Source organism: Macrobrachium rosenbergii, chromosome 57 (assembly GCF_040412425.1).
Source record: "Macrobrachium rosenbergii isolate ZJJX-2024 chromosome 57, ASM4041242v1, whole genome shotgun sequence".
NCBI lineage: Eukaryota > Metazoa > Arthropoda > Malacostraca > Decapoda > Palaemonidae > Macrobrachium > Macrobrachium rosenbergii.
Genome location: NC_089797.1, coordinates 16,298,659 through 16,317,607, shown reverse-complemented (window position 1 = coordinate 16,317,607; position 18,949 = coordinate 16,298,659). Strand labels below are relative to the sequence as shown.

Genomic DNA, 18,949 nt, shown 5'->3' with positions numbered 1-18,949 from the left:
CTCTGGTGCTCTGTCAAGAATCACTCTTGGCCTCTCTCAAAATATGCATTGTCAGTTTTCCTGAGAAACCATATTTCAGAGGCACACTGACAGATCCAGGAAGATGTACTGCCTACCTTTAAGGTGAGGGCACACAAGATCAGAGTGGTTGCACCTCATATGCATTCAGGCATATGTCACTTTCAGCGACCATTCAATCGACTTACTGAAAGTGTAATTCCACATTTGCGACTCACTGTTTGAAAGAAATAGAGACAGTTTTCGAGAATTGCAATATCTTGGGTCCATTATCGGTAGCGGGCATGGTATTTGGGGAAGAAGCATAGGAAGCATTCCTTCCTCAACCTCTTTGCCTTGAAATTAGGGTGTCGAGTTTGTTTTTTGGGGAGCATGTGGGCTACGTTGTTCCCGAGTACCTGCCAGTCTTTTTTGGTAGGGTGATGGTTTTTAATTATTTTATAGTGTAGGTGACAGTGTTGTCTGGTCTTTTTGTCTTTTAGTACATTGCCCAGGGCAAGGGCTAATCTTATGCTTTGCGGGTATTTGGAATACTCCTTTACTCCAAACCCCCCCCCCTCTTAAAAGTAGAGACTACTCGCGGCTATTTCGCTAAGTCACTACAGGTCAAGATGAGCACCAACCAACCAGAGGCAGTAATCACCTGCTGTAGCTCTCTTACCAGGTAAGGAAATAACAAGTATTTTACCAATGCTAACAGATTTCATGTTTCAAATTCATCTTCATACCTGACTGTTTTTTGGAACAGAAATTGTCCATATATCCCATCTCCTATCAATGTGGGATTCAGCTATGTAATTACTTGGTAAGTTACTTAAATGAAAATGGTATTTTCATAATAAAATTAAGTTTCATAAATACTTACCAAGTAATTACAAATCGGAGCCCTCTCTCTTCCTCCCTTTCATGGACATTACAGATTGGAGCCCTCCCTCCTCCCCTCCCATGGACATAAAAGCACAAAAGATGTGGGCTTCTCTGTTTTGTTGTTCCTATTGTTCCCTGATAGAGGGCGGGGTAGTCACCTATACGAAAATGATAGTAGTGCTACCGCGATTTTTCACATTTTAAGCTGCTGCGTGAGTGGAAAACTATAGCTATGTAATTACTTGATAAGTATATATGAAACTTAATTTTATTATAAAATTACCATTTCATGTGGAAGATATACAAGAAAATGACGAGAATCCCTGTAAATGGAAATATGTGATGTAGAAGGTATTAAAGATGATGATGTGTCAGTTATACTTTGAATGTGTCTTCTTGTGGCAATTAGGAAAGCAGTTTCATGGAACTAATCCTCACCTCATCTTGTTCATTCAACATTCATTGGTCTATCATAATGCCAGACAGCAGTCTGTAGTAGGCACTATTGAGCCCACATGGTGGTTAGCTTGCGTTGTTCAGATTTAAAATATAAATTTGAATTTCTAGGGCTTGAATGGAGTGCAAATTCAGATATCTAAATTAAGATACTATATTTGTGTCAAAAGGTGAACACACTGTACAGCATGCATAAAATGAAGATATAAGAGAAAGAATTAACTCAGATTTTAGGGGTACAAAGCCAACTCATTGAATCTGTAACCTCTAAGAATAGTAGAGACAAAGCTTGGCAGTCTCCAACTGCTGCTCATTTAAATAATGACAGTAGTACTGGTTATCTGCAAAAGTACTACTATACAGTATAATGATTTTTACCTTATCTGAAAGCCTAAGTCTGTGCTTTTAATAACAGTTTACCCTCTCATAGACACAAACTGTTGCTCTGCAAGGGATTTCATCCTTTCTCACTGATGAAATGCTAACATGTTTCTCAATAGCTATAAGGAGCCAGGAGGAGTTGGAGATTTTTGAGATTTGGCTGCTTTTGATTATTTGAGCTTACCCTGTTTGTCTTAAGGTTTACAGTTTGATGACTTTGTTGAAGAAACACTTTATTTTCTCCAGTGCTTCTTCCTTGTTAAACGCTTAAAGGGGAGAGATTTCTTTCTCATAACTTGTAGGCAAGAACATTTGCACAAAACTTATACAGTGTTATTTTTATTAAATATATCAAATCTTATCCAATGTGTGTGTCTTATGGAAGTGTATTTGCATTTACTTAAAATTTACCTTTTGCTTTAACACTTTAAAAGAGTTTTATTTGTATATCTTGCACTGACTGTAATTTGTATTAACATGTTCAATGCCTTTAGCATTTTTTAAAAATTATTTTCTTATTTTTTCTTTCCAAATCAGGTCGTTTGAAAAACTCCTCACTTTTGTGTGAAGTTGTATATTCAGGATCACGGCTCTTTGAAATGTTCAATGATTTCTTAGTAAAAGGAATACTACCAGAGCTATCTTCTAAGCAGGGAGAAAAATTAAAGGTAATTATTTTTATTCTTTGATTTTTTCACCATTTCCAAGACATAACAGTTATTATTATTATTATTATTATTATTATTATTATTATTATTATTATTATTATTATTATTATTATTATTATTATTATTATTATTATTTATATGGGACGAATCTTACTTACTGTTAAAGATAGCTTATATCTCTGCACCAATAAGCGAGTCAGTGTTTAAACAAAAGGTCGCCTGCTGTTAAAGATAGCGTATATCTCCGTGCCAATAGGTGAGTTGGTGTTCAAACAAAAGATCGAATGGCTGCCCAGATGACTGTCTAGTACACCTGTTCTCCACTGGGTGTGTTTTGAATGTTTTAGCTCTTGTTAGAATTCTCCTTGCCACCATTACGTTTAGGTGCTTGTTGGTATTTCATGGTTTTGGCTATTTGCTGCTTTCACGGTACTGTACATTTATTTTTCCCAGGATGCCATCCACTGGAATCAAGGCTAAGAATGTCAGGTTCTGTGGGAATGATTACTGTGTTGTGCCTCTGATCTTTTGAACATGTGTGATGTTCAATTGCCAGACTTCTGGACCTTCAAACAAATGGAAGGTAACTGCCAGATTTCTGGGCCTGCAAACAAATGGACGGTAACATCATTGATTCGAAGATAGGGTTGGATGAACCCATATTGTCAGGGACAATGGGGCTGTTCATTGTCAGTCCCTCTCTCCCCATGCTAGAGAGAGGGTAGGAGTTGCATCTATTAACCTTAAACGCCGAGCCTCTATTTACAAAAACGTCTCCCGTATGCCGGCGGCGTTTGGTGAGTTAGCGCCGAAGCGGAAAAAAATTTTTTTTTCAAAAAATCACAGCACACTTAGTTTTTAAGATTAAGAGTTCATTTTTGGCTCCTTTTTTTGTCATTGCCTGAAGTTTAGTATGCAACCATCAGAAATGAAAAAAATATCATTATCCTATATAAATATTGGAATATATGACAGCGAAAAAAAAAACATATAATTGTATACAAATCACACTGTAAGCACAACGGTTAAAGCTAATGAGTTAAATTTTTTTAGTTGTATTGTACACTAAATTGTGATGATTTTGATATATAACAAATTGTAAAACGATCAAAGCAACACAGAGAAAATATTATCACAAAATGATGCATGAATTCGTAACGTGCTGACGTAAAAAAATGTTTTTTTGTACATGCAACTTACCCGTCAGATATATACTTAGCTATAGTCTCCGACGTTCCCGACAGAATTTCAAAACTCGCGGCACACGCACAGGTAGGTCAGGTGATCTACCATACCCGCCGCTGGGTGGCGGGAATAGGAACCATTCCCGTTTTCTAATCAGATTTTCTCTGTCGCTGGTTCCGGCAACATCTGTTGTTGGTTCCTCCTGCTTTGATTTTCGTTTTCTCGCTTGCTGAGGATCTGTTTTGGCCTGATTTTGGTGACGTATTGGATCTTTGGTTTGGCATACGCTATTGTGGACTGTTTTTTGGATTTGCTTTTTGGATTGTTCATTAAGATGTCTGATGTTAATGTTTCGCCTGTGTTCCGTGTGTGTGCTAGGCAAGAGTGTAAGGTGAGGTTGCCGAAAGCTTCGGTAGACCCTCACACTGTATGTATGAGGTGTAGGGGGAATGATTGTTCTTCGGACAATAGGTGCAAGGAGTGTGAGAAATTGTCTGATCAAGAATGGAAGGTTTTGACTTCTTATTTGAAGAAGCTTGAAAAGGATAGAGTTAGGAAGGCTTCCTCCAGAAGCTCGAGTAGGTCTCGCTCTGCTGAGCACAAAGTAGAGATTAACACAGTAGACTCTCCTAATCCTTTGGTTTCAGCCCCTTCTCCCTTCATCGAACCTGTGGATTCGTCCTCTGAAATGGCGGCGATGAAAGCGGAACTTCTTCGGATGAAATCGCAACTGCGCGTGGCGATGAAGGAAGGTAAGAGTGACAGTGATATGTGCAGTGTCCCCAGTGCAGTGGAGGGGGCGTCTGATCGGCTCCGCATTGCTCCTAGGCCTAGACCTCTTCCAAACTCCCAGGACCAGTGGAGGAGGAATGTCGAAAGCCGCAGGGAGGATGTAGAGCATCCCCAACGATCAGGCGTCCCTTCGGCAGATCCTGTAGTTGCGTCCCAGGCTGCCTTGGATCGCCATAGAAAGGCATCCTGAAGAAGTGTTTCTCGTCGCCTGACGCGTCTTCTCCGAGGCGCGGTTGGAGTTCGGCTGAGGAGTCGCGCCCTCTGAAGAGATCCTGGAAGGCTCCTAGAGTAGAGCTTTTGGACTCGAGCCCTGAGCGCTTCCCGAGGATTCTCCTATAGTCAGGAAGAGAGCTCATAGATCCCCCTCCTCCTCTCCAACAGGAGTTAAGGATTCGACGAAGAAGATTTTGATCGGCCTCCAGGAGCAGTTATCGGCACTTGTTGGATCTCTTGCAAAGGATACCTCGTCTCGTAGGAAGGATGACTTTCTTCCTATTAAGAGTTCCAGGAAGCTCTCTTCTTCAACTCCTGTCCAGCTCTTCTCCTGCCAAGCTTCCTTCTACTAGCAAGTTTTCTTCTCTCGTAGACGCTCTTCGCCGAGCAGGCGCCAGTCTCCCAGCAGGCGCACTTCTTCCAGGCGCTCGTCATCGGAGGGAAGCGCCTCTCTTCCAGGCGCACTTCGCCTCGCAGTACTTCTCCTTTGGACAGGCGCTGCGTCGTCTTCCAAGCTCCCTCCTTCCGGCAGACACCGCTCTCCTGCCAAGCGCCCTCGCTTTAGGGCCTCCTCTCCTGGAAGGCTCTCATCAGTGGACAGGACCCCTCTCCTGTCAGGCGCCCGTCGGTGTCAGGCGCCCGCCATTCCATCTCTGGTAGGCGCTCTTTGTTGGACAGGAGTGCTTCTCCATCCAGGCTCGCTTCTCCTGATAGGCGCTCTTCTTCTTTTAAGCCTTCCTCTCCGCCTGCTGCATTGGAGGAAGTATCAGAGGAGGAATCTCCTAAGGACGCTGGAGTTTCAGATTACAAACGGTTGGCTTACAAGAGGTTGGTTCTGATTCAGGAGTTTGGAGATTCCCCTCCTTCTCCGGGATCTTTGTGGGACAGCACCAAGTCAGCAAGACCCTCTTCGTTCGTCAAGATGCGCCCTACGATTTCGATGAGGAAAGCCTTTAAAGGAGTTGGAGAATGGATGCAATCTAAGAAGGATGCAAGCAAGACGGTTTTCTCTTTCCCCCCTTTGAAACTTTTGGGAAAGTCAGGAATGTGGTATGAGACCAAGGAGCCTATGGGGTTGGGGCTCCCCACATCAGCTGACGCAGATTTTTCTAATCTGGTAGACTCCTCCAGGAGACTTTCTCTTTCTTCAGCAAAGGTGACTTGGGGAATGAGCGAAATGGACCATCTCCTCAAGGGTCTTTTTAGAGTTGTGGAGGTATTCAACTTTATGGATTGGTCTCTTGGAGCTTTGGCCAACAGGACTCGGGACCCCGAATTCCTGTGTATGGATGACTTTGTGAGTGTTTTGTCTTGTTTGGACAAAGCTGTGAGGGACGGTTCCGCGGAAGTCGCTGCCTTATTCGGAGCTGGTATACTCAAGAAGAGGTCAGTATTCAGCTCTTTCCTCACGAAGTCCGTGTCTCCTCTTCAGAGATCCTCTCTTCTGTTTGCTCCTCTTTCTCCCCACCTTTTTCCTCAAAATTTGGTGAAGGAGATTTCTCGCTCTTTATCAGAAAAGGCGACACAGGATCTTTTGGCCCAGTCATCGAAGAGGATCAGACCTGCTGTCCCTTTCGCCAAGAAGGAGAAGGCTCCCTTTCAGGAGCCCTTTCGAGGTGGTCCTTCGTCTAGATCCTCCTTCAGAAGCAAAAGACCCGAGAGAAGAGGAAGGTCTTCCTCTCGTCCGATCAAAAGGACTAAGTGAGGAACGAGTACTCCAGACGACAGTGGGTGCCAGACTGTTACAATTCGCCAAAGTCTGGGCACAGAGAGGGGCGGACGACTGGTCCCTCTCCATTCTAAGAAGAGGCTACCTTATCCCCTTCAGGGAAAGTCCTCCCTTAACATCAACTCCCAGGGAGTTATCCGCCAGCTACAGGGATCCCGTCAAGAACCAGGCTCTTCTTCTAGCAGTGGAGCAGATGCTAGAAAAGGAAGCAATAGAACCGGTTCAAGACCTCCATTCCCGGGGTTTTACAATCGTCTTTTTCTGGTTCCAAAATCCTCGGGGTTGGAGACCGGTTCTGGATGTAAGCGCCTGAATTTCTTCGTGATCAAGACGAAGTTCAAGATGGAAACTACCTCTTCAGTTCTTTCAGCTCTTCGTCCAGGGGATTGGATGGTCTCCTGGACCTGCAGGACGCTTACTTCCACATTCCCATTCATCCCTCGTCAAGAAAATTCCTGAGGTTCGTGATTCAGGGAAAAGTTTTTCAGTTCAGGTCCCTGTGCTTTGGACTTTCGACGGCCCCACAAGTGTTCACGGGCATTTTAAGGAATGTGGCACGCTGGCTTCACTTAGAGGGAGTGAGGATATCGATGTATCTCGACGATTGGCTGATCCGAGCTCAATCAAAGGAAAGTTGTCTGGAGTACTTTGTCGATCACCCTAAATCTGACACAGTCCCTTGGACTATTAGTAAATCTACAGAAATCCCAGGTTGTTCCGCAGCAGAGCATTGTTTACCTGGGGATTCTGATGGATTCTCGGGATTTTCTAGCCTTTCCATCCCAGGAGAGAATAGATCGCTGCATAGAAAAGGTGACAGTCTTTCTAAGGAGAGAACATTGTTCGGCGAGGGAGTGGATGAGTCTGCTGGGGACCATTTCCTCGCTGGAACAGTTCGTCTCCTTGGGAAAACTTCATCTGAGACCGCTTCAGTTCTACCTAAAGGAGAGATGGGACCAGAAGTCTCAGGACTTAGCAACTTTGTTCCTAATTTCGGACAAGGTAAAAGAGGATCTCAACTGGTGGTTAGACCCTCGAAAATTAAACCAAGGACTGTCTCTTCAGTTACCGAGCCCTACCCTAGTGTTGTTCTCAGACGCCTCGGAGTCGGGAAGGGGGGCAACACTAGGGTCGAGAGAAGTGTCAGGCACCTGGGAAGGAGACCAGGTGAACTGGCACATCAACAAGAAAGAGCTGACAGCGGTACATTTGGCTCTCATCAAGTTCGAGTTCCTAGTCTCAGGACAAGTAGTCCAAGTGAACTCAGACAACACTACTGCCCTGGCTTATATAAGAAAACAGGGAGGAACACACTCCTTCTCCCTTTACGAAACGGCAAAAACGTTGCTGTTATGGGCTCAGGAGAGGAAGATCAGACTCCTCACCAGATTTGTACAGGGAGAAAGGAATGTGAGGGCGACCTTCTCAGCAGGAAAGATCAGGTCCTTCCCACAGAGTGGACTCTCCATTCAGAAGTCTGCGAAAGCTGTGGAACCTGTGGGGAAGGCCGAATATCGAGATATTTTGCAACCCACTGGAATGCAAGACTGGAAAACTACTGCTCTCCGATATCGGACCCGAGAGCAGTTGCAATAGACAGTCTTCTCCTAGAATGGACAGGATTAGACGGGTATGCTTTTCCCCATTCAAGATCCTGGGAGAAGTGGTAAGGAAGTTTGCGTCGTCGGAAGGCGCGAGACTGACCCTGGTAGCTCCGTTTTGGCCAGCTCAAGATTGGTTCACAGAGGTACTGGAATGGATAGTAGATTTTCCCAGATCGCTTCCACACAGGAACGATCTTCTCAAACAGCCCCACTTCAACAGATTCCACAAGAATCTCCCCGCTCTCAGTCTAACTGCCTTCAGACTATCGAAGGTCTGGTCAGAGCGAAAGGGTTTTCGCACAAAGCTGCGAAGGCTATTGCAAGAGCCAGGAGATCCTCAACCCTTCGCGTCTACCAGTCGAAGTGGGAGGTCTTTAGAAGATGGTGCAGGACCAATAAGATATCCTCTTCCAGTACCTCTGTGACAAACATTGCTGATTTCCTTATCTTCCTGAGGGAACAATGCAACCTCGCTGTATCCACAATTAAAGGATACAGGAGTATGTTATCATCAGTTTTCAGACACAGAGATCTGAATATCTCTGAAAATAAAGACCTTCATGATCTTATAAGGTCTTTTGAAACGTCAAAAATTCATGACTTCAAAACCTCCCAGTTGGAATCTAGACATAGTCTTGAAATTTTAATGTCTAAGAAATTCAACCTCCTCATCAAGCTTCCTTCAGGGATCTCACCAGGAAGTCACTTTTCCTCTTTGCCCTCGCCTCAGCTAAGAGAATAAGTGAAATACAAGCCTTAGACGGTAAAGTTGGTTTTAAGGAAGGTTCGGCTATATGCTCCTTTAAACCATTCTTCCTAGCGAAGAATGAAAATCCTTCTAAACCGTGGCCAAGAACCTTTGAATTAAAAGGTCTTTCTTCAGTGACGGGACATGAATTGGAGAGGACTCTATGCCCTGTCAGGAGCCTTAAATTCTACATAGAAAGGAAGAAATTACTGGGAGGATCGGTCGAAAGTCTTTGGTGCTCTGTCAGGGATCCTTCACGAGCGATCTCAAAGAATGCGCTTTCCTTTTTATTAAGGATCGTCATCAGGGAAGCGCTCATATCTCTTGTGAGGATGAGCACTTTAAGCTCCTAAGAGTGAAAGCACACGAAGTGAGAGCCATTGCTACATCCTTGGCTTTTCACAAGACGTTGTCTCTCCAGTCTATTATAGAGGCAACTTATTGGAGGTGTAATTCAACGTTTGCATCTCATTACTTACGAGATATTACAGTAACGTATGATAAGTGCTTCTCTCTAGGAGCATACGTATCTCGCGGATTCGGTGCTGGGACAGGGAGCTGAATCCAATCCTATTTAGTTAATTTAGTTGTTTTTTTAAGGTTTGGTGATGTGTGTTTTTATGGTTGGTTGAAAGAGGGTGGTGGAGTTATGCTTCCCCTTTCAATTCTTATCACTAACAAGGTTAGGATTGGTCAGGTGGTCGGGATTGGTTGTCATGTTCCTTGTATTTTTTATGGACACCTAGCTCTGTCATATAAGAGGATAGCCCCATTGATACGATTCAGGTGTAGGCTCGGTCATGTAAGTGGGTCAGCCCCCTTGACACGATCCGCTATAGGCTCTGCCATGTTAGTGGGTCATCCCCCATTGGCACGATCCAGAAGGGCTGTCAGTCACAGGTCACATCCTCGCTGAAGCTCCTGAGGCAAGCAGACTCATAGACAGTATCCATGAAGTCTTCTGCCCAATCAGGTAAGAACCATGGTTTATTGTTTATCCTACAACATATGTTGTTTCCCGTTTTTTAGTTATTTGCTGTCTCTTGCCCTCCTCCAAGGGTGCCATTCAGCTAAGTATATATCTGACGGGTAAGTTGCATGTACAAAAATGATATTTTTATGATAAAATAAAGTTTTGTACATACTTACCCAGCAGACATATACGATTAATGGCCCCGCCCAGCCTCCCCTCAGGAGACAGGTGGAAGAGAAAATCTGATTAGAAAACGGAATGGTTCCTATTCCCGCCACCCAGCGCGGGTATGGTAGATCACCTGACCTACCTGTGCGTGTGCCGCGAGTTTTGAAATTCTGTCGGGAACGTCGGAGACTATAGCTAAGTATATATCTGCCGGGTAAGTATGTACAAAACTTTATTTTATCATAAAAATATCATTTTTCAAAAATTCACCATAAATCGAAATATTGTGCTACAAGACTTCCTGTTTGTTGAAAAATGAAGCTAATTGATTGAATATTACTAGACTGTAAGTGTTTTAGCTTACAATTGCAGTTTTCGACCATTTCACCCGAGTTAAAGTTGACTGAAAGTCGAATTTTTCTATTTATCGTGATTTATATGAAAATATTTCAAAACTGATAAAAGCTACAACCATGAGTTATTTTCTGTTGTATTGTACATGAAATTGCACACATTTTCATATATAAAACTTTATGTAACGACTAACATAAAACGGTGCAAATATTACGACAACGAGACAAAAGAATTTCTGAGATGTTCGGCCAAGTTAAATTTGCAAGAGACGTAAGGAAAATGTTTTTTTAAAAAATTAACCATAAATCGAAATATTTTTTTTTTTTTTTTTTTTTTTCCTATTTTTTTTTTAAGGGTAAGGAGGGCGGATATTTTGGTACAGAATAACAGAATTTCTTAGACAGTCTCTTCCTTTGGGCCTCCAGTTTAAAGCCGTACCTCTTTCTCACAGGACTCTTTTTCAATTGCTAAAACCTTTCATGGATCCTTGCATCCCTCAGGTTCTAGTAGGAGGCTAACTGCAGGCCTTCTGGCATGTTTGGAGGGTCTTAGGAGCAGAACCTTGGGTGGTGGAGGTACTAAAAGAGGATTATGTAATTCCTTTCTGTTTCCCTTCCTCTGGCCTTTCCTTCATATCTTCACCAGCAGGAGAAGCATCTTGTTCTTCAGAATAAGGTTGCATCTTGGTTAGAGAAGAATGTAATATAGCATATACTTGTAAATCCCTGTGATTTTACAATTGAATTTTTATAGTGCTACAAGTGTCCAGAGATAGGCTCCCACTATTGGATGTATTGAGACTGAAAATTTTATTTTTCTGTCCCCTTTCCTGATGGAATTATCCAGCGCAATTTCAGCACCTTTCCTAACGAGTGACTAGACGATTTGGTGGATGTACGGGATGCATTTGCCACATACCATAGATCCTCAATTGTGCAGGTTCCTTTGATTTGTTTTTTCAAGGAAGGTATACCAGTTCATGGTACTTTTTTTTGGCCTGTGTACAGCGCCTTAAGTACTCACAAGGATTTTCTTGCCTGTAGGAGGATGGTGTTGTATTTTAGGGGCAAGAATTCTTCTCTATTTAGACAATTGGTTCATGTTGGCTAACTCTTTCAGTGGGTTTCTGAGGTCAAGGAACTGTTGCTTTGTCTTGGTTCATGTTGGCTAACTCTTTCAGTGGGTTTCTGAGAGCCAAGGAACTGTTGCCTTATCTGGCTCAGTCGCTTGGCATTGTGATTATCAGTAGTCTTCCCTGACCCCTCTACATTGTCTATCTGGGGATGAGGATAGACTCTTGCAATTTTTAGGCTTTTCCATTGGAGAGACAAATAGGCACTTCTTGTTTCTTCTGGTAGAATTTTAGCTATGAAGGAAGCTTCCTATGAGGTAAAGACTTTTTGGTTGGGACACAGGGCATCACAAGAGAATTTTCAGAATAGCAAGGTCAGGAGGTACAGCCAATTTAGTTATATGAAAGAGACTTTGGAGAGGAAGTCTCTTACAGATTCAATTTAGTCTTGGTCCTGTTAAACTTTTGAGAGATGTTAGTGTGGTGAAGAGAGCACTGAAGATTCTTGTCAGGTTTATCTCTAGGAATAGTGAACCAAACCTCACCCTTGTTTTCAGTCAATCTAAAGAAGTCAAGGATGTGGTGGTCAGAGGGACAAGAGTTGCATTTAAACAACCTCAAACTCATGGCTATATTAAGGAGTCTTTTGTAATGTAAACAACTGGTCTGAAACTAAGTTGTAGTGGTTGGAAGAGTCTTTTGTAATGTAAGCAAGTGGACTGAAACTATAGAGGTATTATAAGACAATATGACCTCCATGGCATATTTCAGGAACCAAGGTAGCTTGAAGTCATGGGCAATGTTCTTAATAGCAGAAAGATTGCTTATTTGGGTGGAAGTGAGGAACATAGTATTGGTTCCCCATTTCATTCCAGAAAAGGACGATGTTTTGGTGAATCAATTGATCAGAGAAGATAAGTTCTGCTTACAAAGTGGCCATTACATCGTCAAGTCCATCAGTTGCTGTGGAATTGGTGGGGCACTCCAGAAAACTCCAAAAGTGGACTTATGATCAAAGTAGATGATCAGAAATGACCAGTATGCTGCTTCCCCTTCCAGGGCCCTCAGGCTTGAGCAGTGGACACATTTCTTCAAGATTGGTCCATTTAAGATGCATATGCCTTTCCCCCTTTAGCAGTTAGTAGGAAAACACAGAATAAGCTTTCTTTGAGTACAAAAACTGCTCAGTGACTTTCGTAGCATCTTAGTGGCCCCAAGGAGAATGGTTTTTTTACTTTCTAGCTCTTGTGGTAGATTTCTCATATTCTTTTGCTAAGAAAAGATCTACTCAATACTGAATTTCATGCAGAACCACTAAAACCCCGTGCATGCCACACTTAATTGCTGGAGACTCAACAGTCTCCTCCCAGCATGAGGTTTTTCTAAGGTATTTTAGAATTTATCCTTAATCAAGTGGTTGGCCTTGTATCAGGAGCAGCAGTTTGTGTGTTGCTCCATGTGCCATTCAGAGGAATTTCCAGCACCTGTACCACTATAGACATCAGAAAGCTTTTTGTTTTCTTAGATACAGTAAGAGTCTCTCGGTGTCTAATGTTTGAGGCTGTAGATCCATTCTTTCCTTGAGGTGTTGAGATTGATGCCCCAAGAAGTGATGTATCACTCATTCTGGAATTTAGACATAATTTGAAAAATTTTTATTTACAGATCCTTATAAGTCTTTGGAATCAGTTCCATTGAAGATTTTGCTGTGAAAACACTTTTTGGTAGCACTACCAGAGTTAAAAGAGTAAAATAATTGCAAGCTTTCTCTTGAGGGGAGGGTGTAATAAAGGGGAAGTTAATGCAAAGTTTTTACTGAGAACTGTAAGAATTGCAAATTTTACAATCTTGAATGGAAATGAAGGGAGAAGCACTTCTGTGACCTGTTAAGGTAATTAAGTAATTTTATTTAGGTAGGTTAAAGCCTGTAAGGGGCAAAGTTAACCTTTTGTTTTATGGTATTAGAACACCTAAAATGCCCTTGATGAAGACCACAATGTCCGCTGTTATTGAATATTTGATCAAGCTAGTGCATGAGAAACTAGTTGCAGATCTTTTAACTTTTTTGAAGGTAAACATTCATAGTGTAAGAGCAGTTGCTACTTTATTTAATTTTATGACAAATTTGCCTCAAGTGGTGATTAAGACAGCACAGTAGAAATTACAGTTCAGTTTTTCTGCTTACTACCTGAAGTATATCCAAAAGCTGGAAAGCCCTTAGTCCACTAGTAGTAGTAGATAAAGTCTTTTTCCAAACCAAAGAAAGAGCAGTATGTCAGACTCTTTGTTTTAAATCCCTGGCTTTAATTTTATGCGGTGCATGAAAGTATATACTGTATGTTGTGTAGGAGTGTACCTTTATATCATTAAGGTATTTATTTTTAGTTTACTTTCATTTTTGGGGCTCTCAGACCCAGGCACATGGGTCCCTTCATGCCACTTCTTTTCATTCTGGCTGAAGTTGAAGCAGTTTTCTTTGCAAGGCTACTCTTTGCCAAGCACATATGAAAACCTTACTCCCTAAATGGAGTCCATCTTCTGGCTATGGTAGTATCCAGGAAGGATTCCAGATCAGGTAGGAATGTTTTGGGTTTCGTGTAGGAAACCTTTAGCTCTCTTGGCTGAGTGGAATTTGTCTAGCTGCACTACCCACCATCCAGCTCTTAATGTGGGAATCAGCTATCTTTAAAAGTAGGTAAGATGCATCCCAAATAATATAAATTTTCATAATAAAATTTATTTTTGAGATACCTACTGTTAAAGTAGACCTTGCCCAACCTAGTGGGCAGTCACAAAGAATTCTTATTATAGATATAAAACATTCAAAACACACCTGGTGGAGAACAGGTGAACTATAGTCTTTCAAGCACTCTAAGATCGCTAGGGTGAGCAAGTAAGGAATTTGTGCAGCGTCAAACGTCTCTTTGTTATGATTAAAAGTTTTGCTTTGTTAGAGCCTGCTCAAGCGAAATAATAAATTTTTATTAATTTAAAGTTAATATCGAAAACATATTTGACTTCACATATTTTTCATACAAACCTAATTTATTTTCATCAAAACAAAAGAGTTATGGAATCATTTTGGCTGCCGCTGTCAAACCTCAGTTTTACTGATGTGGTCAGCGAGGGCATTTAAAAGGCCAGCTCGATCAAAAACAACAACGGTGGTCACCTCAAGCAGCCAGTGTCACTGGACAGTATGGATAGCCAAAGGGATAGCCTGAGCGGAACACATCTCCCAACTGCCAGCATCTTCACTCTGAGGCCAAGGAAATTGTTTGTATTGTATTAAAATACTTTTTTTATATAAGTAACTTATACCCATTAAATACGTAGCTAAGAGTTTCTACTTGAACGGCAGGTTAAATTTTGAAATTCGCGGTAGCGATTCTTTTGTTTTGTGTAGGTGACAAGACCCTGCCCACTTTTGGGGTAAGAGAGAACAACTAAGCTAATAGATCAATTCCTTCTGCCGCTTGTATCATCCACATATCGTGTTGACTAAGCAGCTTGGTTTTGACTGTTTTTTCTTCCCATCCGGTGAAGTACTCTTTGTATGGTAGCCTTTTGGCATTGTTTTTTCTTGATTGGATTTTTGTTACTGATTGTGACTTTTTAGCTAGTTAGTATGTCAGATGCTAGTTCTTCCAGTTTCTGGTATTGCAGCAAAGGCTGCAATACCCAGTTGACGAAAATTACTTATGACTCTCATACCATGTGCACAAATCGTAGAGGGCAAGTTTATACTATTGATTTGACATGAGACGAATGCACGGATTGGGACGAACGCAAATGGAAGACCTTGACTTCTCATTTGAATAATTAGAGAGAGATCACAAGAGGAAGGCAGTCACTAAAGTCAGTGAGAAATTAGCTAGTCAGATGACTCCTAAATCTAATGATGTAGTTATTCCTGCTGTATCTCCTTCTGTTGTTCCTGTTTCCCCTGTATCAGTAAATACTCCGAGACCACCTACTCATGCTTCTGGTTTTCACACTTCCAAGCCTGATGTCTTTGCCAGCATGGAAAATAAATTTGAACAGAGAATTAATATGTTAAGAAAAGTAAAGGTGAAGTGTTAGTGGAGGAGGTGGCTGTTTGTCCTGCTGATTTGCTTAGGCATTGGTCACTGCCATACTCCCCTGAACCAGGGAGGAGGCATACCATTAGCCCAAGGGAGGTCAGTGGGGTCTGCCCACGAGCAGTCGTCCTCTCAGACCAACCTGTTGCATCCCAGGTTGCTTCAAGAGACAGCCGATGGAAAGGTGTCTCGGATGTGCATCAGCCCTCATCTAGTTCGGGAGATTCTTTGCCGTACTGTAGGCGCCAGTGGTGTTTTCCCGACGAGTCACGTCCCTTGAAGAGGCATTCTTCTTCCAAGGATCTAGCTTCCTGACTTCCCAGCAAAAGGTTGAGCTAATAGTGTGTCGAGTATCATTGGTCCTGGGTACACAGTGTCCAGCATCTTGAGTTCTTTATATTTGCAGAGAGGTGGCTTGGGTGAAGCACTTTTAAGAAAAACAAATATATGTTATTGAAATTTTGCTGTTTACATTAATATATTACAGTACAGTACTGTAACATTTGAAAATTAGTAAATCATTTTTCATCGTACAAAATGTACTTACAGTATTAATGAATACTGTATATACTTAGTACGTACATGAAAATGCCACGTACCGCAGATGTAAACATATGTACCCTGCTATTCCTGCTGTCTTACATATTTTAGATATGCTCTACGTACTACCTGTAGTACTGTACTACGCATCATAATAAAACACTTTTTGTATGTAATATTTAAAAATCATCCTACAACCAAACATTTACAGTAAACCCCCCGTATTCGCGTTCTCATGGTTCGCGGACTCACGCATTCGCGGGTTTCTCTGTGGAACATACCTAGCCATATTCGTGGTATTTTTCACTGAAAAATATTCACTAATTACTGCATTTTCATATAATTTTCATGAATAAATGCACTTTTTGTGATAAAACTATTAAAATACTCAGGTATAAGCATTTTTACAGGGTTTTTCTTGGTTTAAGCTATCAAAATGGGTAGTTCTAAGTGTTTTTAGAGGGTTTTAAGCATTCATGGATTTGACCTATTCGCGGGGTTGTGGGACGATCCCCGCAAAATACGGGGGGTTCACTGTAATAAAATTTACAGTACTGTATGCGCAGAATATCAGTGTTAGTATATGTACGCGCAATACATTAGTACCATAGTGGCAAATTATCGGCAAATGACCCAATATAACTCGTTTCATTGCTATCTCTCATTTGTGTGTTTTGCGTGTACAGTACTATGGACTAAGAATATTTTTGAAATTGTGCATTAAGATGTCCTGAATGCTCTGCTTCTTCTAAGGCCTCTGGCAAATAGCCTACAATTAATGACTGATGAGAAGAAAGTAGACATGATTGTTATGTTAAGAGAGGGCAAAAGTCACGGAGAAGTAGCAGTCCATTACGGCGTGACATTAATTGTGGTCGCCGGCATTGAGCATGAACAAGGTAAAATACTCATGCAGCCCAACTGTACCACCTTCGTTGCCATGGTCAAGTACCTTAATATGACAGTGCCTCCCGTCATTCATCGTACTGCACAGCTAATTCATCTTCATCATCATCTACAGCATACTGTAATCAACATTCATCATCAGTTACTACCCGTATGATTTAACTTTATTATTTATTATTATTACAGGTGCCCAGTGCAGTACAGGCAGTCCCTGGTTAACGGCGGGGTCGGTTAATGGCGATCCGGTTTTATGGCACTCGTCTAGCGACGAAAATCGGCAATTTTCGGCGCCGAAAATTGCTGATTTTCGTCGCTAGAGAACTCTAGTACGGCGGGTTTACTGTATTATTTGTGTTTTTTCATACTAAAACTCAATACTACAGTATTACTGTACTGTAGTTTATCGAGTATTTTATTAATACGAATGATATTTAAAACCTAAATACAGTTAGCAAATTATAATAATAATAATACAGTAAAGTACAGTTTTTCTTACCTTTGAATAAATTTTAATTTACGATCACAGTTGTTTGTATCTCTGAAAGTTTGTAACTTAAAAGTTCGTAAGTAGAGGAGCGTCTGTACAGTATGTAGCCTGTTATTTTTAACAGTAGGTAAGTATCCAAAAAATAAATTTTATTATGAGAATTTTTATTTACCTGTCCAGGAAATAGTAAGCAATTTCAGTGAGTTAATAATGATGTGGGATTTACAAACCAAAGAGTCGGGGTGAGAGCTGGGTTGGATGAAAAATAATGACCTATGATGGCAAATTTCTTTTCAAAACAAAGCAAAACAAAGCTGGGGAGAATACAAAAGCATATGGTGTCTTTATGGATACATGCAAAAGAATGAAGCCAGCAGTTACTACGGATGGGTCAGGCTCAAACAGTAAGTGGCCTTCTGGCTATTCTTCTTCCATATGCTGTACATCAGAAGTTACATGTCTTTGGAATTTGATAATAGGAGTTAAGGCTAACTATGATTGATGGTTTTGTCGTGAATCAATTTTGTTTTTACATTTTTACTCAGATTACAATTGCCTTTTCACTACTGTTCCATGTATGGCTCAGTTTAGAAAATTTACCTTTCTTTTGATTCTTGAATCCTTTTGGTATTGTTGTATACAGTATTTGTTTTTATAATGTAATTGCATTTTCAGGTACTGTTAACAGTCTTAGAATACTTGGAAGTTTTGATAGAAATATCAGCAGTCCAGTTCTGGGGTGAAGTAGGCCGTTGGGCAGTGGTTACTGTCATTCAGTTAATCAAGTAAGATCGTTTCTACAATATTCATTTGACTGAATTGACATAATACTAGTATAAAGGGCTGAGTTTTATTTTGTGCAGGTAAATACTTTCCCAAGGATTGATGCACTCGAATCTTTTGTTTTAAACTTTAAAAGTTTTGTGGGAAATTTATTGACCACCACATATATCTAAAGATTGGCCATACAGTAACACTGTTGAAAGTCTTAATTTTTTTCCATATAATCCTTGGTGTTATTAGAAATGTTTTGTAGATTAAAGTCAAGGAATCAAGATTTTGTGCAGATTCATTTGTCTCAAGTTTTTCCAGCTCTGTCCATCAGACCTTCATATTAGTATAGTGGACAGTCCTCTTTAATTCACTTATCACTTGCATCATAACCAGTCAGTTAAAAAGGTTTAAGCAATTTTCTTAGATGACTAAACTAACTTTTTGTGTGTTGATGTATACTGTAGTGGAGGTGAGGACAAGTTGCTTATTAGAACTACAGTATATATATTATATATGGTTATGTCAAGAAAGGAAACAAAATAAAAAACCTCATGTATTAGAATAGTGCAAACAGGATCAAGTAATATCAGTAAAAAGTCAAAGTATTTGTATAAAGAAAATTAATTGCAACATCAAAATAAGATTTTGTAATGGATTTTAAGCAGATTTAATGGTGTGAATTGTTTGATGTCCTAGTGACAAGGTTAAAGCATTTTCATTGATTTTTTCAAAGAGTAATTTAATAATGCTACTGAGTTATACCTTGCAACTTGTACAGGGCTTACCTGTTGGCTTTTGTCAGACATAAGAATTGAAAATCTGAACAAGATAAAGCTAAAGCAGTTGGAAACCCAAGAGGGAAGAGCTCAAAGAAAAAGGAGTTACTTGGACTTTGGTTGAGAAAGGTCATTTGGGATGGATATACAGTATGA

At 40.9% G+C, this 18,949-nt stretch overlaps 1 protein-coding gene across 1 annotated transcript in view; it reads left to right on the top strand.

Annotated features, from left to right (window-relative positions):
• The window catches only part of Pex16 (peroxin 16), a 72,566-nt gene that overhangs the window by 14,852 nt on the left and 38,765 nt on the right, over positions 1–18,949 (top strand). Inside the window, exons 2-3 of the mRNA XM_067101464.1 lie at positions 2,260–2,390; positions 17,919–18,028. Of these exons, the coding sequence (XP_066957565.1) occupies positions 2,260–2,390; positions 17,919–18,028 (241 nt within the window). The remainder of the gene's footprint in view (positions 1–2,259; positions 2,391–17,918; positions 18,029–18,949) is intronic.